General features: G+C 36.6%; 2 protein-coding genes across 5 annotated transcripts in view; one reads left to right on the forward strand and one right to left on the reverse strand.

Moving 5' to 3' along the window:
• Positions 1–23,096, reverse strand: part of DNM1L (dynamin 1 like) — a 62,791-nt gene that overhangs the window by 22,549 nt on the left and 17,146 nt on the right. For all 4 annotated transcript variants that reach the window (XM_052641186.1, XM_052641189.1, XM_052641188.1 and 1 more), the window contains exons 2-5: positions 12,555–12,702; positions 7,216–7,262; positions 6,727–6,798; positions 5,404–5,490 (exon numbers count right to left, since the gene is read on the reverse strand). In XM_052641186.1, the coding sequence (XP_052497146.1) occupies positions 5,404–5,490; positions 6,727–6,798; positions 7,216–7,262; positions 12,555–12,702 (354 nt within the window). The remainder of the gene's footprint in view (positions 1–5,403; positions 5,491–6,726; positions 6,799–7,215; positions 7,263–12,554; positions 12,703–23,096) is intronic.
• Positions 20,530–20,862, forward strand: LOC128048764 (ADP-ribosylation factor 3-like). Its single transcript, XM_052641191.1, has one exon. It carries the CDS (start codon positions 20,530–20,532, stop codon positions 20,860–20,862), a length of 333 nt encoding a protein of 110 aa, XP_052497151.1.

Consider the following 23,096-nt stretch of genomic DNA (forward strand, 5'->3'; position numbering starts at 1 on the left):
CTCATCTGGCACTGTTTCAGAAGCACTCATCTCCATCAAGTTGTCCTCTGTTAATTCCTCTCACGTAGTGTCTACTTTAGCTCTTGGATTTCTATGAGATCCATATCTTGAAAGCCTTCACTGATCTAACCCACTTTTTCTTTTTTGGTCATGTCCACAATCGCTTTTATGATTTCCTTGATTGGCTCTGTTGTAAATGCTGAAGTCATATATAGCATCTGGACAGAGTTTTCTCCAGTGGGAATTTATTATTTCAGGCTTCACGGCTTTCATGGCTTTTTCAATAACATCTTCAATACTGTAATCCTTTCCAGACTTTCATGTTCTATCAGGGTTCTCTTCCATAGGAATGACAATCCTTTCCATACAGTTCCGTATGTAATGAGCCTTAAAGGTCCATATGACCCCCTGATTTAGAGGGTGAATAAAGGACACTGTGTTAAGGGGAAGTAGACCACTTCAACACCTGTGCCCTGGAGCAGTGTCTATACGGAAAGAACTTTAAGTCAGTCCATTACTAGAAAGGTATTTCCTAACTTCATGGACAAAGCACTGATGGAACCAATCCAGAAAAAGGCTTATCTGTGTCCAGGCCTTCTTGTTGAGCAACCGAAAGACTGGCAGCTGGTGTTTAATCTTTTGCCTTCAAGGATCAAGAGTTAGCAGCTTTATAGATAAGGGCAGTGCCAATCATAAACCCCCTGCATTGCACAGAATAGTAGAGCTGGCCTATCCCTTCCTTCCTTGAATTCTGGTGTTTATTTCTCTTCCTTACTAATAAATGTCCTTTGTGGCATTTGTTTTCAAGAATAGGGCACTTTCATCTGCATTAACATTAAAAACCTATTCAGGCAGATAACCTTTCACCTTAATGATTTTCTTAATGACAACTGAGACCTCATCTGCTGCCTCCTATTAACTTGACTTTTTTTAAGCAAAACTTTCTAAGATTATCAAACTATCCTTTGCTGGCAATATAATAATAAAATAATAATAAAATATTATATTATATTTATATTATAATAAAAAATAATAATCCAGCTTTAGATCATTCACCTTCCTGTTGCTTTAAGTTTTCATATATCGAATATGTTTTTTCTCAAATCATGTTAGTCTACAGATATGCCTTTCCTATAGAAATCCTATACCCAGATAAAAGCTCAAATTTCAATAAAAAGGCATTTAACATAAAGTGCAAGGTTTTCATGCCTCCTGGCATAGCTGCAGCATTGCCTTCATGAATTTCCTTTTTTACAATACTTCTTAAGCTGGATTCATTCATCTTGAAATGGTGGGCAACCAAAGCTGCAGGCCTCAATCTACAGACAGAGTACATCAAGCATTTTAACTTCTTGTAATGTCATGACTTTTCCCTGCTTGTTGGGAGCTCTTCCAACATCACTAGTGGCACTTTATATGGGTCTCATGGTGTTATTCAGGGTTTACAGTATTACACTAAACACGATGAAAAAATGCAAGAACCTCAGTTCAGTTCAGTTCAGTCACTCAGTCGTGTCCGACTTGTTGCGACCTCACGGACTGCAGCACCCCAGGCTCCCCTGTCCATCACCAACTCCCAGAGCTTGCTCAAACTTATGTCCTTCGAGTCAGTGATAGTATCCAATGGTTGTACCCTCTGTTGTCCCCTTCTCCTCCAGCCTTCAATCGTTCCCAGGATCAGGGTCTTTTCCAAGGAGTCAGTTATTTGCATCAGGTAGCCAATGTACTGGAGTTTCAGCTTCAGCATCAGTACTTCCAATGCATATTCAAGACTGATTTCCTTCAGGATTGACTGATTTGATCTCCCTGCAGTCCAAGGGATTCTCAAGAGTCCTCTACAACACCACAGTTCAAAAGAATCAACTCTTCAGTGCTCAGCTTTCTTTAGAGTCCAGCTCTCACATCCATACATGACTACTGGAAAAATCATAGCTTTGACTAAACAGACCTTTGTCGGCATAGTAATGTCTCTGCTTTTTATATGCTGTCTAGGTTGGTCATAGCTTTTCTTCCAAGGAACAAGCATTTTTTAATTTCATAGCTGCAGTCACCATCTTCAGTGATTTTGGAGACCAAGAAAATAAAGTCTGACACTGTTTCCATTGTTTCCTCATCTATCTGCAATGAAGTGATGGGACTGGAAGCCATGATCTTAGTTTTTTTAATGTTGAGTTTTAAGCCAGTGTTTTCACTCCCTTCTCACTTTCATCAAGAGGCTCTTCAGTTCCTCTTCGCTTTCTGCCATAAGGGTGGTGTCATCTGCATATCTGAGGTTATTGATATTTCTCCTGGCAATCTTGATTCCAGCTTGTGCTTCCTCCAGCCCAGCGTTTCGCACGATATACTCTGCATATAAGTTAAATAAGCACGGTGACAATATACAGCCTTGACGTACTCCTTTTCCTATTTGGAACCAGTCCATTGTTCCATGTCTGGTTCTCACTGCTTCTTGACCTACACAAAAATCTCAGGTGGTCTGCTATTCCCATCTCTTTCAGAATTTTCCAGTTTATCATGATCCACATAGTCAAAAGCTTTGGCATAGTCAATAAAGCAGAGGTAGATGTTTTTTTGGAACTCTTGCTTTTTTCTATTATCCAGTGGATGTTGGCAATTTGATCTCTGGTTCCTCTGCCTTTTCTAAATACAGCTTGATCATCTCGAAGTTCACTGTTTACGTATGGTTGAAGCCTGGCTTGGAGAATTTTGAGCATTACTTTACTAGCAAGTGAGATGACTGCAATTGTGCGGTAGTTTGAGCTTTCTTTGACACTGCCTTTCTTTGGGATTGGAATAGAAACTAACTTTTTCCAGTCCTGTGGCCACTGCTGAGTTTTCCAAATTTGCTGGCATATTTAGTGTAGCACAATATCACAGCATCACAGAATTATCTTTTACAATTTGTAATAGCTCAACTGGAATTCCATCACCTCCACTAGCTTTGTTCTTAGTGATGCTTCTTCCTAAGGACCACTTGACTTCAGACTCCAGGATATCTGGCTCCAGGTGAGCATTTTACAGTATTATACTAAACATGATGAAAAAAATGCAAGAACCTCAAGAGATCACATTTTACTGTGATATGCAATTTACTGGAGTGACTACTCAGAAATGATTTGTGTCACACAACATTTTGGGATACTCAAAAACACTTGAGCTCAGTGCAGCAGGAATAGCAGGTGGCTGTGAAATTATTACACTAGTACAGTATGTACTACAGCCAATCTTATGCAGTTATGAGTAAATACTGCATCTTCACATTTACTTACATTCCTTCCTACTTAAAGCACCATGTACAGTCTATGTCTGTGTGTGTAGGTTTTGATAAATTTTAACTTTTTACACTAGATTTATTAATTTTTATTAATCTTTTTCAGTTGTTCTAGGCTATGCAGTTGTCTGCAAGTTTTTTAAAATTGTTACAAATCTTCAAAAATTTTTCCAATATATTTATTAAAAAAAATTCACATATCACATCTAAGTAGACCCATGTAGTTCAAACCCTCGTTCAAGGGTCAATTGTATAGTATAAACATAACTTTTATATGCACTGGATAAACAAAAAAATTTGTATATTTGTTTTACTGTGATACTTACTTCACTGCAATATTCACTTACTGGGATGGTCGGGAACCAAATTTGAAATTTCACAACGTATGCCCATATTTTAAGTTAAGGAAAGCTAACAGGATTTGCTAACACGTATTGAGTATGTCAAAACCTTTGTGTGAATCACCATGAACTGTGGAAAATTCTGAAAGAGATGGGAATACCAGACCACCTGACCTGCCTACTGAGAAACCTATATACAGGTCAGGAGGCAACAGTTAGAACTGGACATGGAACAACAGACTGGGTTCAGATAGGAAAAGGAGTACCTCAAGGCTGTATATTGTCACCCTGCTTATTTAACTTATATGCTGAGTACATCATGAGAAACGCTGGGCTGGAAGAAGCACAAGCTGGAATCAAGATTGCCAGGAGAAATATCAATAACCTCAGATATGCAGATGACACCACCCTTATGGCGGAAAGTGAAGAGGAACTAAAAAGCCTCTTGATGAAAGTGAAAGAGGAGAGTGAAAAACTTGGCTTAAAGCTCAACATTCAGAAAACGAAGATCATGGCATCTGGTCCCATCACTTCATGGGAAATAGATGGGGAAACAGTGGAAATAGTGTCAGATTTTATTTTGGGGGGCTCCAAAATCACTGCAGATGGTGACTGCAGCCATGAAATTAAAAGACGCTTACTCCTTGGAAGGAAACTTATGACCAACCTAGATAGCATATTCAAAAGCAGAGAGATAACTTTGCCAACAAAGGTCCATTTGTCAAGGCTATGGTTTTTCCAGTAGTCATGTATGGATGTGAGAGTTGGACTGTGAAGAAAGCTGAGCGCTGAAGAACTGATGCTTTTGAAATGTGTGTTGGAGAAGACTCTTGAGAGTCCCTTGGACTGCAAGGAGATCCAACCAGTCCATTCTAAAGGAGATCAGTCCTGGGTGTTCTTTGGAAGGAATGATGCTAAAGCTGAAACTCCAGTGCTTTGGCCACCTCATGCAAAGAGTTGACTCATTGGAAAAGACTTTGATGCTGGGAGGGATTGGGGGCAGGAGGAGAAGGAGACGAGAGAGGATGAGATGGCTGGATGGCATCACGGACTCGATGGACATGAGTTTGAGTGAACTCTGGGAGTTGGTGATGGACAGGGAGGCCTGGCGTGCTTCAATTCATGGGGTTTCAAAGAGTCGGACACAACTGAGTGGCTGAATTGACCTGAACGGAAAGTAGGGTGTAGGATAAGAAATGTCAAAGATGACTGCAAACTTTTTGGCTAAGCAACTGGTACAACAGAGTTGCCATTTATTGAGATGGGGAGACTATAGAAAGACCAAGTCAGGTTGAGGGACAGATCAGGCATTTGGTATTAGACACATCATGTTTTAAGGTTGGACGTGTATATGTCAAGTAGACATACAAGATGAATATATAAGTCTGGAAATATCTGAATGTTGTCAGCATACAGATACTCATATTTAAAGTCATAAGACTGGTTGAGATCATCAAGAGGTTAAGTATACCCGCTTGACAATAGGTCCAAAAATTGAGCTATGGGATACTCACCGTTTAGACATTGAGAAGATAAGTAATCAACAAGAGAGACTGAGAAGGAGTGGTTGGTAAGATCAGAAATAATCCTCTAGAGTGTGGTGTCCCGGAAGCTGAGTAAAGAAAAGTGTTTCAAGGAGAAAGGGGGGTTCTACTCTGTCAAATGTTGCTGAAAGATCAAGATAATTGCAAAAAAAAAGGCTGATCAATCCATATGAGGTTAAGGAAAAACGATGTCGTTCAAGTAAAAACAAACATGACCACATCCACAATGAGTAACAACTAGTTTTACCTTGGTCATTCCTGGCAAGTCCACAAGTGTCAGATTGACAACATTGGGTGAAAAAATCTTAAGATGAATTGGTTCAGGGCTTACTCCCTAAAAATAAATTTTATAACATTATATTAAAATCACATTAAAATGTCAATGAAATAAAAATGCTAAAGCAAAACCTCATTTCAAGTATTATATATTAGATGCTTTTAAATGTTAAACCATAATCTCTAAAACATGTCAATAATCAAAACCTAATGAAACATATAGAAAATAAGGCAGCCTGCCATAGGTTATACTCCTATCCAACCTTATACTATTAATATACACAATTTATTACCTGTTATTTCACATTCTTTTCTCCTGATTCTCAGCAGATAACATTTCTTAAATATGTTTAATAGACTGAATGCTGAACAAAAGAACAATGTATCAGTATCCAAATTTATGAGGTTCTTGAATTCAGAATGAGACATAAGTAACAAGTAATCCAAATCAGGGAAATAGGGCAGCAGTAACTAAAAGGTAACCTACCCAGAGTTCAATAATAAATCTTGTCAATCACTCTAACAGAGACAAATATTTTGAATAGGCATAAAGAAATTAACATGGCTCCAAAAATGCCTTTGAGTCAGGAAAACCTTTCCAACACAGTATCCAGGAGATAAAAGGACTCAATAAATACATTTTTTTAATATTAGTACTCAACTCAGGCTGGTTGTGCAATTAAATGTATCCATTCAAGAATGGAGGTAAAAACACAAAGGGAAGGAAACAGAAAGGTAGTAAGAATAAAGAAAGACAGAGAAAATAGTAGCATTTAAAGAAGGCAGTAACAGTACCTCCTTTAAATGTGCCTCATTTACCATATAATGGTATCTGAGACCTCTAATTTAAATTCTCAGAATCTTAGAAAACAATTCAGTTGTTAACATTACTTTTCATTTTCACTGGGAAAAAAAAAACACCTTGCTTTGCCTCTCTTTGCTTTCATAAGTAAATCTCGATTTACTCAGGTAAGAAAAAGAGCTCTTCAAAATAAATGTATCTTGTAAGTTATATATTGCTTCTTGAGTTAGAGTACGATCAATCCAGCAGAAAAAAATAACACTGTAGAAAGTATTAAATAGAAAAGCTATATAATAAAGTGATATATACAAGATCAAGAATAAACATCTAAATGAAATACAGGTTTATATATGAAAGCTCTAAGAAACAAAAGTGATTTTATATGAAGTTTTTATATATTTGAGAAAATACTCCATTAGTTTAAACGACCAGAATACTCTTAATGATAAATTTACTGACAGTTATACTTTCCAGCTCTATAAAGATGCCTACCTTATTATTTCCTGAAATCCTTTCTGTTTCATTTTCAATTTCTTGTCGAATTTCATCAAAATCTGTGTAAAGCTAAAAATTATTGACACAAAAAAAGTATTCAAAATAAGATATAAAAAATTCCTAAGAGGGCTTTGATAAATTTCAAGGATGTCTATGGATCTGCTTCAGAGAATTAATAAACAAATTCTAATATACACAAACATCATTCTGAGCCAAAGAGTCAGAGTTTATATGAGTTTTCAAAGCTCCTTGAGCCTACAACAGTTAACAGTCTACAAATTAGACAGAATAAGGCTCAATTTAAAATGTTTTCCAAATAAACTACTATGGTTAGAAATGTTACTAAGATAAGATTTATTTTATAGGAACTGCTTCAAGATAACAGTGCTACATTGCCAATCATAAGAAAACTAAATTATCAGTTACCTGTACCAAAAAAAAATGTTTTCAACATGTTACTTCTTCAACATATTTTTGTATGATTACCTTATTTTTGGTGTGAAGAAATTTACCCCATTCTTCTGCTTCAACTCCTGGAAAAAGAGAAATTTCACTTATTAAAAACTATGGAAATTAGTTAGGAATTCAAAAAGACAGTACAATATTATTTGTTCCTACTTTGCCACTAACTATAAGCTAACATATTTGAAATCTGGTTTTTAACTAATAAAACTGTTCACCTCTCCTCATATTATAATAAAATATGTATACTTTATTTTTTTTGGTATCTAAAACTTTTTATTTGCACAAGTAGATATAAAGTTATTTTAAAAAGACCTTAACCCATATATTAAATGATTCACTACAATTCTACAAAATGAATAACTCCTTCTAATCCATTATGTGTTCAGTTAAAATTGTTTCTTCCAAGAATCCTCCATATGTAGTTCAATAGTCCCACGTTCTGTATTTAGTATAATTTAGAGCAATGGCCAATTAAGTATTAGATTATATTTAACTGTTCATTTTCATCCAATCTGGGACCTGTCTTTTTTGAACTTTTTATTTTGTATTAGGGTACAGCCAATTAACAATGTTGTGATATCTTCAGGTGAACAGAAAAGGGACTCAGCCATACATATACTGTATACTTTATTTTTAAATATCTTACATATAAAAGCAATTTTATCTGATGAAAATACTCAAGCTAATGGCCAAAAGAACACTTATGAATCATACTGAATAATAATGCAAAAAAGCACATATTGTAGACTTACACACATAACTCAAGGTAAAAATTTGCATTATGTCAACAAAATAGCTAACTTTTTGTTCTGTTTTCTCGTTTTTCATTTTAATTCAGTTTACTGTTGGCAACCCATAAAGTCACAATTTGCTGTTACTTTAAAGAGCTCTCAGTATCATGAAGGTATTCTGTATGCATTTTCAACGTGACTTTCTTCCCCCAGGAACAAGATTATGTTTTCCTTTGGAACTGAAGGTAGGAAAGAAGTGAAATGGCAAGGGGTGGGAGGTTGGGGGAACCTGACATGTACACTGTATGGAATTGCTACTCGCCAGTAGTTTCCAAAAATAGGTCTGTTCCTCTTGCACTTGCTGAAAAAAGGAAAAAATTATTCATTTTAGGTACTGTTTTGAGTGGCCTAAGACTTAGAGAGCAAATTTTGCTCTAATTTTTCCAGACAAGCTAGAATGTAGAAAAATTAACTTCGCCTTCTCCAAGCACAGCTATTCTGCTTTTGTCAAATTCACAGTTTTAAATGTCTTAATGATTAACATATATCAGCCACCTGATATCAAAATAAAAATGACTCTAAGATATTCAAGTAAATATTTACAGAGGAAAAGGTGGAGCAGTTTCTTTGATGGGTAAAGGTAACAAAACTGGATCCTTTTTGCAAATAAAATGCTCACCCACTTGAAGCTTAGTACCTTCTTCCAAGAAGTCTCATTGGAGGATTGGAATAATCTAAGTGAACAGAACTCAGAGGCAAGTACTATATTTAATTTACCTTATCATATAGAAGAGGTCTGGCTTCACAAGCATGTTTTTTAAAATAAAAATAAAATAAATTACATTCACCAAAAAAAGCCTGCATTGTGATGCAATGCCAAAAGGTAACAAGAACCACTAACACCTGCAATCAATCAATGTGGATAAGCAAATAAAAATGGAAGAAAAAAAACGCACACAGCCTGTAAGAGTACAAAAGCACACATGCAGGCATAATAGGAAAAGAAGGGCCAAAAACACATGGATAAAGGAAACCTTTAGAAAGGTGTCTTGAGTTTTTCCATGTAGCAGGGTCTGTAGTCAAAGAGAAATAGCACAGAGTGAGAAGTTTAGTGCTTATCCCTAATATTTCAAACCTTTCTAAAAAGTCAAATGTGCAAGAACCTGAACACATTTCAAATGCACATTTCAAATGCATTCAGTTATTCCAAATTTACAACTGTAAACTTTCCATTACAATTAGTTATAATTAGAGGGATGTATATAATGTTTAAATGGCATAAATGAAGTATATTGAGTGTCATAATTTATTTTTATTTTCCATTACATTAATTTTATCACCTCTGGTTTCTAATTCTAATATAAGTGGATTGAAACTAATTTACTATTCAGAAATTTGCTATCTGTTAACTACAGGAAAAGATAAATTACTTAATAAAAAAAATCTACAAAACATATCAAATACATCTTGAAAGTAATAAAACCTTGTAAGTAAATATGAAAGCACTACCCTAACTGCTAAGACTGAACTTAATAGGGGTTTATTTTCTTTGAAATATATAATAAATTTAACAAAAACAGTTTTGCTATTCAGTCAGCATGCCACTTTTGGATTTAGTCTAAAAGGAGATCTGAGGACATAAATGAAAGGTAATCATGAAGTTCAAAGTTCAAACTAAACCACTTGAAAACAGTTTTTGTTTTTAATAAGATTTTATCAGAAAATTCTTTTACATTGGCAGAAGTGGGGAGCAAGATGAGAAATACTATAAATCTATATATTGACACCTAAATTATATTATGTAGTTGACAGAATGATCTCATGTTAAATTTTTCTGATAATTAAATTATACATGGTTAATATGTAAATATTTTATAAGAGTTTAACCAGTTTTGATGGACCTATCCATGTTATGTTAGAATCCACTGCTTTTAAACTTACCTATTAATGGTAACTTAGGTCTTTGTTACATAATAAAGTCATTTATGTATAGATTACAAGTCCCTATACAGAATGGTTAGAGACTAATTTTTTCTTTTTTGCAATTCTCCTGTTTTCCTCCCCTTTCTCTTCTATGGTTGCCAGGCTGCCAAGTCGTTCATACTTTCTGGCTGTCTCTTGCTTCATTGTTTCTAATTTCCTCTAGAATAGAGTGATTTGTGATAAGGTAGAATTGTTAATCCTGAGGATAAGCAGGCTTTAATGATAAGGTAAAGAACTATCCTAATTATTAATAAGATACATGATATTTAGTACTCAAAAGTTATAAAACCTATTTTGTGTTCTGGGTGGCTAAGTTGTCATTTTAAGTATTATGTTTTTTAATATAAAAAATAAGCACTAAGCTTGGGGGAAAAAAAATTATATAGGTAAAGATATGCAGATTTACTGACCTACCACCACCAATAAGAGACATCAACAAAACAAAGTGAACAATACAAACAGATAACAAGAACTGACACCTCTACAGTTGTGAAATGTACACCCTTTCTAAAAATACTGCCCACGTACTCTGAGAGAAAAGATATCATCTGCCCTTTCCAAGGTGACTGAAGAAAATTAAGAGTTAAGAGAAACAGACATCATCACACAGTTTCTTGAAGTTTTAGTTTAAGGTATTTGGTAAATTTGATGATATTAGCAAGATTGAAATTTTTGAATAATTATTCTATACATTTGAAATTGGACCACAAATTAGCCCAAAATGATTTAATTCAAGGTTCAGAATTTCAATAATAAAGAATTATTACAGAAATGCAAAGTGATAAATAACATACCTACCTAATATAATCAAATGACTTTTACATATCCTCTGGCATCCTATCCAAAAACATTACTTGTAACATCTACAACTTCATTAATCTGCTTTAGTGATTAACTTTCTCTAGTCCTTGCAGATGCTCATGACATGTCTTTTTTAAAATCCCTTTAAAATAAAAATCAAGCTATCACCACCCAGTACGTGAAGGAAAAGATAAGATACATAAATTAAAGTAACTTCACTGCATCAAACTAATGAAACTGCTGGAGAAGGCAATGGCACCCAACTCCAGTACTCTTGCCTGGAAAATCCCATGGACAAAGGGGCCTGGTAGCCTACAGTCCATGGGGTCGCAAAGAGTCGGACATGACTGAGCGACTTCATTTTCACTTTTCACTTTCATGCACTGGAGAAGGAAATGGCAACCCACTCCAGTATTCTTGCCTGGAGAACCCCAGGGACAGAGGAGCCTGGTGGGCTGCCGTCTATGGGGTCTCACAGTCAAACACGGCTGAAGTGACTTAGCAGCAGCAGCAGCAGCAATGAAATTGCATTTAAAACAGATCTCTTGCAGAATGAGAAACAATCGTAGTACTCTGCTGCAAATGTAATTTAATAACTAGAACATTTTACAGACTTTTATAAGTAAGACAGATGGCTTCCCTGATGGCTCAGATGGTAAAAGAAGCTGCCCCCAATATGAGAGACCAGGGTTCAACCCCTGGGTTGGGAAGATTCCCTGGAGAAGGGAATGGCAACTCACTTCCATATTCTTGCCTGGAGAATCCCACAGACAGAGGAGCCTGGTGGGCTACAGTCCATGGGGTCACAAAGAGTTGGACATGACACAACTAACGCACAAATAAGACAGAGCCTGAGCCAAACACTGAAGATCAAATATATTACTCTCATCAAACATTCCAAACTTCACTAATGTAAATGTACAGTATATAATAGGGCATATATTTAATAAGCAAACTTAAATATGTTGATAAAGAGAGCATTTCTTAAAATATTTCCAGTGTAACCAAAGAAGAAAGGATGATGCATGTCTTCTTATCCTGATACTCCACATTTACTATTTGGGTGAGGGAGGAATCTAAAGAATCAAAGTAATACGTGCTCTACGTAAGTCTTAGCAAAATAAGCATAGTAACAATAATAATAATAATTAGGGACTTTCCTGGCAGTCCAGTAGTTAAAAAGACTCTATGCTTCCACTGCAGGGGATACAGGTTGGATCCCTGGTCAGGGAACTAAATAAGATTGCACATGCTGTGCAGTGTGGCAAAAATAATAATAATTTTTTTTCAAAAAACTCTTTCTACAAATAATATTTATCTTGGATCGAAGGGCCAAAGATTCAAAATTCACAGGCCCATGGCAAGACAGAAAAGTGAAGGTGAGATAACACTGTTATGCTGAAAAGCTGAATCATTTTACTTTTATTTAAAATAAAATCTTTTAAACTAGAATCTAAAATATTTAAATTCTAAAACAAAGTGAAAAAAACACTGCTTTAAACACTAGGAAAAAAGTTTAAAACATTCCAAAAGACACAAAAGCTTTTAAAAATAACTGATTCTTGTTTACTAGGTATCTCACTAGATCCTCCACTAAATAGTGTTAACAGGTTTACTGAACTACATTACCAAAAAGATTCTTTCAAAAAAGTTGACTCACAGTCCTCAAAAAAAAATAAATAAATAAAATTACTCCCTTTTTACATGAGAAAAGATATGTATCACTTTCTTTACAGGACTTCTGACTTCACTACAGCCACTAATTTCTAATTAACTCATATCTTTTTAAGACTGACCAAAAATGAAGGAATTTTAAATAATTTTTACTCCAATTCTAAAATTTACCATTTTCTTCTCCTGTCGTTTTTCGTTTATCTTCAGGCGAAACATGGACTAGCTGCAGAATGAGAGGTCTCCGGGTGACAATACCAGTGCCTCTGGGAAGCAGGTCCCTCCCCACTAGGCTTTCTAGCACTGAGCTCTTTCCACTGCTCTGAAAATGGAATACACAAGAGCAAAATGAGTTTCTTAACAGATTTTTTTGCAACTCAGTAACACTATACTATATAATTTTTAAAAATTATTGCAAAGTCTTTTATAATGAAATAAAATTAGTTGTATTTTCAATTATATGATCTTTATTTCTTTAAAACAGAAAGGTACAAAAGGAATATAAATGCTAGTACAGAATAAAATCTGTAATTAAAAAAACAGAATACAAAAGTTCTACTTGCCCATAATTTTCCTACCTTTTCTGATACTCTCCCAACCATACAATATTGGTATGTATATATGTGTGTGTGTGTGTATAAGGTATTTTCAAAACCCATATAATATTGATATACATAAATTATGCCCATAACATGGAGATATTTTACTCTAAATGAGGTAGTATTATGTCTGTTTTTCTCTAACCCACTTTTTATTGTAACAATCAGGGATATCATTCCATACCAATATATTAACTTCTGTGCTTAATAGTTAAATAATATTCTGCATGTAAAACCAAACCCTAACTGACGGACATGTAAGTGGGCCTTGCTACAATGCTGCAATGAACATGATTTGTGCATACAACCATACTCACTTATTCTTTCATTAGACTTCTTTAATAGGAGGCACCACGCTGCGCTTTATTTTCAATCTGCTACATCCACATCAGCACTGGGCATTACTTTTTTGAATCTTAACTACTTTTTTTGGATTAACACTGACAGTTCATTTATATTTGCATTTCTTTATTATTCAGTCAAGGATCACTTTCTTTAAGGACCTTTTGTATATCTCCTTTGGTGATCTGCTTGTTCAAATGTTGGTATAGTATGTTTCTCATTACTTTAAAGGTCTTTATCCATATAAGTATTTATCTTTTGTTATGTTGAATATTTTCCCTTAACTTTTTATTTTGAAAATTTTAAAGCCACAAGAGTTGTAAGAACAGTGAATACTCATATATCTTAACAAAGATACCCTATATCTTAACCAATTATTAACATTTTGACATATTTGCTTTGTCTCTTCTTACACATGCACATACCTTTTTCTTTTGCTATCTGTTTTGTGTTAGTTAATATGTCATGACATTTCATCCCTAAATACTGTGCCATAGCTCTAAGAAAACAGCATTCTATATAATCACAATGATCTCACTGAGGAAATTTAACCAACACAATACTAATGAACAGTATATTTTTAAATATTTAAACTCATTGTCTCTATTATACATTTTTATATAATACATAAATTTGAAAATTTTGCTATTTTTTCAACTTGGTAATTCATATGTTTTCCTGTAACAGTATTTTTTCTGTGCTGTATTTTTTCTTAATCAAAACCAGTACATCTTCTAATTTCTTACTCTCTACAAAGGCAAAAACCCTAAGCTCATCTACTGTATCAGAAAGGGTTTTTAGGAAACAGATGGCCCACTCAAGTTAGATTAATTTAAGGAGTTTATTTACAAGCAGACTATTTACAAAGTTTTGGATGAGGGGGATCATAAGAGATAGTGGAATAACCCAGGCTAGTGGCAACACAGCAGCTCCTATCACCCACCAGCTCGGATTTTCAGGGAAAGCCAGCACCTACACATAGGAAGTCGAGTCAGGGGAGAATATACCCAGACTTTAGTCCCCTCCTTTTCCCAAGTCCTGTCAAGGATCCCCATTTCCAAATCCAATCAGAAGGAAAAAAACGTTAAGGGCCCATTCCTGTTGTCCAGAAAGGTCCCCTATGATGGAGAACAGTAATGTTGAGTATATAAAGTGGGTCAAATTTAAAATTTGGTGGTTTTCGATGGCTAAGTCAAAAATTTCTCTTGGTAAATGTCACATTGCACTTGAAAATGTGTGTGTCCTTTTCAACTATCTTTTGATATTGATCTCTAACATAATTTCACAATGATAAGGGAACAGACTCTGTATGATTTCAATACCTTCGTTGTTCAGTCGCTAAGTCATTTCTGACTCTGTGACCTCATGGACTGCAGCACGCCAGGCTTCCCTGTCCTTCACTATCTCTATTCAGTGCCTTTAGACCACAAAATTTTTGCACCTTGTTTTATGTTCCTGGATATGTTTCAGTGTCTCCTAGTTTACAGTCTATGGGAACTTGAATAGGAATTTGCGTTGTGACAAAACTGTATAAATCTTTACTATGTTGCATTGGTTCACCATGATTTTCAGGTCTACTATATCCTTCTACTTCTCTGTATATTCATTCTATTAATTTTTGAGAGTCTGACATTGAAACTCCAACTAAAAATCTTAATGTAGCTACTTAAACTGTTCACTTCTAATATTTTACCTTTATGTTCTTTTTACTGACCAAATTTCCCAGTTGACTATGATAATGATTTTTTGCATCAAATCTGCATTTTATTGATTTCACTTTGTAATTATTTATTTATTATTAAAATAAAAATAATTAATAATTATTTATTTTTAATACTGTTAATTTCTTCTATCAGTATGCACAAAACACCTCCCAGTTTCAGCTGGTATTCTTAAATGGTCCTCCAGACTTTCCAGTGATTGGCTATTTTTTGATTCTCACATTCATTTGAAATTCCATGGCTTCCTTCTTCTTAAGTAGAAATTAATACACAGGTCTTGGAACTCTTAGTGGTCTATTCCCAAACCACTGGTATGTGAGGGTTTGTAGAAAGAAACAAGGTCAACTAATTTTCTCGTCAATGTTCATAGATCTGGGGTTTTCCTATATGTTCTGTTCTTATGGGAAAGTCATACAAGATTAAGAAACTATTCTACCATTGCTGCCATCCTCCCAGAATCCCCAAAAACAAAAAATTGGTTATGTCTCTGTGGGAAAAATGAACATTCATCTGGGTAGCCAATATTTTTTTAACTGGGAGGTAGACACAATGGTGTCCTAATATTCTTTGTATCTTTTTGATGTTTTCAGTATTTCAAAACAATTTTTTAATCCTTCAAATGTGGCACATGATTTTATACTGATGAGGAAATTGAAGAAGTTACACTTCCACCTCCCTCCCATACCTTAAGCAGATATTTGGTACAGCCACACACAGCTTGGATATAGGTCACAGACTACTCCTTCTGTACACTCTGTCCTTCTGTGCAAGTGATATAATAGCTTAAGTGCCCAACTCTGCTAGAAAGTTCAAAGTATTAGTCAAGCTACAACAGGTATCTGGAAACAATTCAGGTAATATTCCAATTTTATTTCACAATATCATAAATGGGAAATAAAAGAATTAAAAATTTTTTTCTGTTCTTATTATCCAGTTATTTATGCTTCACTGCATTTAATGAATGGTTATAGTAGAAATGGATACAGAATTTTATAATCAATTAATTCCCCCAGGAACTCTAAATTTTAAACATTTCTCCATGTCATCTAATATTATTTACTGATGCAGATTAAAAGTATGATGCCAATCTGAGTCTTTTTCCCTTTCAGGAAATCTTTTTTTCCTCCTTTCTTCTATTTTGATACTTGGGAGAATTCTGGGGTTTTGTAAAAGTTTAGATTTCAGAAATTTACCCAGGTTATGTCAATCCTTTCAATATTTGTGCCCAGCAACTGAAATATGAAGATGTGGGGAATTTTGGCTTATTGTTTGATTATTCTTTGTCCTTCTGTTCCAAGTGTTCTTTCTCAATTAACTATGACAAGGATTTTGGCTCTCTTAGCTCTCACCAACAAGTCTCTTATCTCTAATTAATTTTATAATACATGATTTTGATTTGTCTTTTAATAGAATTTCTAAAGTTATTTTTCTATTTCATAAATTAGGTTCTCAACAATATCAATGTGACTGTTGTTCCCCATCACCTACTATGCCATTTTATTCTTCCTTCTTAAATACGTCACAAAAAATACTTCTTAAATTCCTCTCCTAAATTCTGTATCAAATTCATTTTGTTACTCTGATTATCTACCTTAGTCTCCTCCTTTGCGGCTACTGCTTTTCAATGTTTAAATCTACCAAATTTTAAACATTGCCAACTTTTTTTTTTTTTCCAGTTCAGTTCAGTACATCAGTCGTGTCCGACTCTTTGCGACCCCATGGACTGCCGCACGCCAGGCCTCCCTGTCCATCACCAACTTCTGGAGCTTACTCAAACTCATGTCCATTGAGTTGGTGATACCATCCAACCATCTCATCCTCCACTGTCCCTTTCTCCTCCTGCCTTCAATTTTTCACAGCATCAGGGTCTTTTCCAAAGAGTCAGTTCTTCACATCAGGTGGCCAAAGCATTGGAGTTTCAGATTCAGCATCAGTCCTTCCAATGAATATTCAGGACTGATTTCCATTAGGGTAGACTGGTTGTATCTCCTTGAAGTCCAAGGGACTCTCAAGAGTCTTCTCCAACACCATAGTTCAAAAGCATCAATTCTTCAGCACTCAGCTTTCTTTATAGTCCAACTCTCACATCCATACATGACTACTAGAAAAACCAAAGCTTTGACTAGACGAGCCTTTATTGGCAAAGTAATGTCTATGCTTTTTAATATGCTGTCTAGCTTGGCCATAACTTTCCTTCCAAGGAGCAAGCATCTTTTATTTCATGGCTGAAATCACCATCTACAGTGATTTTGGAGCCCAAGATAATAAAGTCTATCACAGTTTCCCCATCTATTTCCCATAAAGTGATGGGACCAGATGCCATAATCTTAGTTTTCTGAATGTTCGTTTTAAGCCAACTTTTTCACTCTCCTCTTTCACTTTCATCAAGAGGCTCTTTAGTTCTTCTCTTCTTTCTGTATGTTGTATATATCAATTCAAGACAGCAATATGGGAGGATCCTGAACTCACCTCCTATCATGGGCACACTGAATTTACAGCCACAGGTAGAACAATTCCCTCTGAAAGAAACTAAAAAATTAGATGAGCAACTCCTACATATCAGGCAAATGACAAAACCCCACACTGAAACAGGCTGGAGAAGCTGAGACAGTCTCACCATAAACCTCACCCATAAATTGTGAGGGAACTTATAACATTCAGCTTCTCTGTGAGGAGCAAAGGGTTTGGGCCCTGCTTCTGGCAGCCCCAACTCCTAAGACCAGCACCTGCAAGACAGGCCACCAAAACTAGCTTTGAAAGCAAGCATGAGAACAAGGCAGAGTGAACTAAGAGTTCTCGGATGGATTGTACAGGTTCACTGTGGCTAACCTCCCAGGTTACAGTGCAGAGCGAGCAGAAAGAAATACCCATGTCCCAGTTTCCCCCTGAAAAAGGTATTTTTGCATGTACTTCAAAAGCTGCTCCCTGAGCCTCCAGCTTCCAACTGGGCTGAACCTAGATACTAAGAACCTCCTCTAGGGATACTGATAGAGCTTAGACAACCTAAACTAATAGGACCCACTAAGAATAAGGTAGGCTATTTGGACAATCACTAAGGTTCGAGAGACAACCAAAATCTAGGGCAAGGTTGAACAATAAGATTCATCTCCTACACAAGGCCACTCTTCAAGACTTGGAGAGGCTGCTGTTTATTCTAATGCACCCAAACCACCACAGAGACTCAAGGAAAACAAAGAAACAGAGGAGTATGTTCCAAACAAAAGAACAAGATAAAACTTCAGAAAAATAGCCTTAATGAGATGGAGATCAATGATATAACTGATAAAGTTCAAATTAACAGTCATAAAAATGCTAAAATAGCTAGGATGAACAAAGAGAGATTTTCAACAGAAAGAAAATACAAGAAAGTACCAGAGTTCAACAACAGACTACATGAAGCAGAAGAATCAGTAAACATGAACAAAGCACTGGAACTCATCTAATCAGCAGCAAAAAGACAATTTAAAGGACTTATAGGGCAACATTAAGTGGACCAACATTCACATTATAGGAGATTCAGAAGAAAAACAGAGAAAAGGGCAAAAAACTTAAAAAAATAATGGCTGATAATCACTGCCCTAAACTGGGGAAGATAAGAGACATTCAGATCCAAGAAGTTCAGAGAGTTTGTATAAGATGAACCGAAAGAGACCCAAACTATTTATGATTAAAATGTCAAAAGTTAAAGACAAGGAGAGAATTTTTAAAAATAGCAGTACAAAACAACTTATTATGTACAAGGAAAATCTCCCACAAAATCAGTAGATTTTTGAACAGAAACACTGCAGGTCAGAAGGGAGTGAGTGGCACAACATATTCAAAGTGCTGAAAGAAAATAACTGCCAACCAAGAAATCTCTACCTAGCAAAGCTGTCTTTCATTATGGAAGAAGAGGTAAGAGTTTCCAGACAAGGAAAAGTTGAAGGAGTTCATCACCACTAGACTGGCCTTAAATGTTAAAGGGATTCCTGCAAGTTGAAACAAAAGGGAGTGAATTAGTAACAGGGAAACAAAGTATGAATTTCACTGATAAAAATAAATATATAGTAAAATTCAGAATAATCTAATGTAAAGATGGTAGGTCAATCACTTGTAAATCTAGTGTAAAAGGCGAAAGTAATAAAAATAATTAGCAAGGGAGGGGAGTAAAAGCTTTATATAGGAGTTTTAGAATAGAATACACTATACTGATATTATCAATTTAAAATAGACTATATTATCAATTTAAAACAGACTATATTATCAATTTAAAACAGACTTATAAATAAGTTTTAAATAAGCTTCTTGGTAACCACAAATCAAAAACTTATAGTAGAAATGTAAAAGATAAAGAAAAGGAATCTAAACATACCACTATAGAAAAATCATCAAATCACATAGGATGAGAATACAAAAAGAAAAAAAAAAAAAAAAAGGAATTATAAAAGTCAGAAAACATCATGTCAATAAGTACATATCTATCAAAAATTACTTTAAATGAAGAAAAATTACTTAAAATGTTAAATGGGTTAAATTCTCCAAATAAAAGATAAAGTGCCTAAAAGCATTAAATAAAAAGGACCCATTTATACACAGCCTATAAGAGACTCACTTCAGATGTAAGATAATACACACACTGAAAGTGAAAGGATGGAAAGAGATATTCACATTCAAATGGAAACCAAAGAAAGCTGGGGTGGCCATACTTATATCAGACAAAATAGACTTTAACACATGATTCGCTGGGGGATTTTTGTAGAAACTAAAGTCCGTGGCCCATGATTTGTTATGTAAGAGAATATTGAAACATCTCCATTTGAGTAAATATCACCAACTTTTATTGTACTTCATGTACTTATTTGAAGCCTTGTACATGCCCCACTAAAGCATTTTAGTATTTCATTAGAGTGTGATAGGCAGTATAGCAGGCACCTCTGTGCAGGGGAACAGAACCCCCAGTACAAATACACCATGGTTCACTGCATCTTGCCCTGGAAGAGCAGACTCTACACTTTCTGGCGGCACTTTTCCCCCAGTCCTACAGGTATTATTTCCTCTAGAATATATTATTTTACCTGGTAGTTGACAAGGTGGATCTTTGCAGGAAGCTCTTTTAGAAATGCCACAACAGGCTTCCCTGGTGGCACAGTGGGTAAGAATCCGTCTGCCAATGCAGGGGACATGATTCTATCCCTCGTCTGGGAAGATCCCACATGCTGAGACCAGCTAAGCCCCTGCACCACAACTACTCAGCCCGTGCTCTAGAGCCCATGAGCCACAACTACTAAGCCTGTGTGCCACACCTACTGATGCCCATGCACTGGAGCCTGTGTTGAGCAACAAGAAAAGGCAGCACAAAGAGAAGCCCGTGTGAGTGAAACCAACACCTCTGAGCAGCAGCTGCCCTGTGGCCAAGGAGGGTTTCTCTGGCCAGTGTTCCTCCCACCAGTCTACAGCACAGGGAATATCTTTGCAAACCTATTCAAGGGCATTTTTGGCAAAAAAGAAATGTGCATTCTCATGGTGGGCCTAGATGCTGCTGCAAAGACCACCATCCTGTACAAACTAAAGCTAGGTGAAATGGTGACCACCATTCCCACTAAAGGCTTCAATGTGGAGACCGTGGAATACAAGAACATCAGCTTCACTGTGTGGGACACAGGGGGCCAGGACAAGACCTGGCCTCTGTGGTACCACTACTTCCAAATCAGACAAGGTCTCACCTTTGCAGTTGACAGCAGTGACACAGAGCATGAGAATGAGGTCCAAAAGGAGCTCATGAGGATGCTAGCAGAAGACAAGCTTAGGGACACTGTTCTGCTCATGTTTGCTAACAAATAGGACCTTCCCAGTGCCATGAATGCAGCCAGGATCACAGACACGCTAGGTCTACACACTCTACACCACAGGAATTGGTACATTCAGGCCACCTGTGCCTCCAGTGGGGATGGGTCTATGAGGGACTGGACTGGCTGTCCAATCAGCTCCAGAACCAGAAATGAGCTGTACTCTTCTCTCCTCCCCTCTCACTCCCTCCTTCTACCCTCGTTTTACTCTCATGTGGCAAATGTGCCCCTATGGTGTGAGTGCCAGAAGCTGTCTCCAGGGTTGGTCACAGTGTGCTTCACCATGCTGTAAATGTGCAGATGCAGCCTGCAACTGGGTTTTTATTTAATGTAAATAGTTCTTGTTACCAATGAGGCAGTTTCTAGTACTCGTATTCAATACTGTGTGGTAGTCACTTAAGTCCTGTCTGACTCTTTGCAACCCCATGGACTGTATAGCCCACCAGGCTCCTCTGTCCATGGAATTCTCCAGGCAAGAATACTGGAGTGGGTTGCCACTTCCTTTTTCAGGGATCTTCCTGACCCAGGGATCAAACCCAGGTCTCCTGCATTGAAGGCAGATTCTCTACCATCTGAACTACAGGGAAGTTCCCCTATACAATATTACTCAGCTTTTTTTTTTTTGTAAAAGGAAAATCAACCCACTGTTTAATACAGAGAAGGGATTTTAAGCACACAGGTCATCCAAGAGTTGCTGTGTCAGACAAGTCTGATGTGCCTCCTCTGGGCTTTAGATCTGTGTTAAGATGCATTTTGGTGGTTGATTTTTAACCCGAAGTCAGTGCATTTTTTTAAAAAATAGTTACAAATACAAGACAAGGAGAACACTTGAACACACAGAAGGTAGAAATATGCCTAGTGTAGGTTCTGCAGTAATGGCCTGAATCCAGTCTACTGGCAGTCTCTTTCCCACTGGGAATGTGGAACAGGGCAGAACCAGCCATGATTCATTCTGCATAGTCACAATAGGGTCCCTGTGATTTGCTCTGTCTTGGGTTATCCCACACCCCACAGCTTTTGTGCTTGCATTTGGGCTTACATGGCCACCCAGGAAATGGGGTGAAGGCTGTAGCCACCACTCTCAGAATCCTTGGAAGAACCCCGGTCTTTTCTTGGGTCAGCATGGGCACTTTGGTTGGAACACCCTAGCTGGAGCAGGAGTCCTTGAAGTCCCCTTGCTTGCCTGATCTAGAGGCTTCTGTCTATATATGCTTTCACTCCTTCAGCCTAAGAGTCAGATCTGCCATCAAAAATGATAACCTCTACTGTCTTCCTTTATATTTTCATAAAACACTGAAGAAGCTAGAGCTATTAAACTTTATCTTGGGGAAAAACCCAGAACTGGCTTATTTGGTGTCATCGAACTTCTTACTGCTTTCAATACACAATTAATAATCAAAACAAAAAACTTAAAAAAAAAAAAAAGAAAAAAAAAAGGCAGGGACTTCCCTGATGGTTCTGTGGTTAAGACTCTGAGCTCCCAGTACACGGGGCCCAGGTTCAATCCCTGGTCATGGAACTAGACACCGCATGCCACAACAGAGCATTCACATAGAGCAATTCAAGATCCCGGGTGCCGCAGCTAGAAACCGGAGCTGTCAAATAAATAAAATATATATATATATTTTTAAAAAAAGCAGCAGAGCCCAGGCACCCCAACAAACAGCAGTCCCTGCTCACCACAACTAGAGAAAGCCCACAAGAGCAAAAAGATCTGGTACACACAAAAATAAATAAATAACAAATTAAAGAAAATAAAATTACATTAAAAAAAAAATGCCACAAGAAGGACCAAGTGTAAGACTACCACTATATTCAACAGAATGGTCAGTTACCCACTCTCTAGCTATTACTCACAAAAATTGCCTGCAAGTCATTTCACCCTATAGCATTGCTGTTAAGTCGCTTCAGTCATGTCTGACTCTGTGCGACCCCATAGACGGCAGCCCACCAGGCTCCCCCATCCCTGGGATTCTCCAGGCAAGAATACTGGAGTGGGTTGCCATTTCCTTCTCCAATGCATGAAAGTGGAAAGTCAAAGTGAAGTCGCTCAGTCGTATCCAACTCCTCGCGACCCCATGGACTGCAGCCCATCAGGCTCCTCCGTCCATGGGATTTTCCAGGCAAGAGTACTGGAGTCGGGTGCCATTGCCTTCTATAGCATTAAGTCTACAATAAATTTTAAACACATTGAATAAACTGCAATTACTCAAATAAAAACCCACTTGT

Source organism: Budorcas taxicolor, chromosome 5, assembly GCF_023091745.1.
Source record: "Budorcas taxicolor isolate Tak-1 chromosome 5, Takin1.1, whole genome shotgun sequence".
Lineage (NCBI taxonomy): Eukaryota > Metazoa > Chordata > Mammalia > Artiodactyla > Bovidae > Budorcas > Budorcas taxicolor.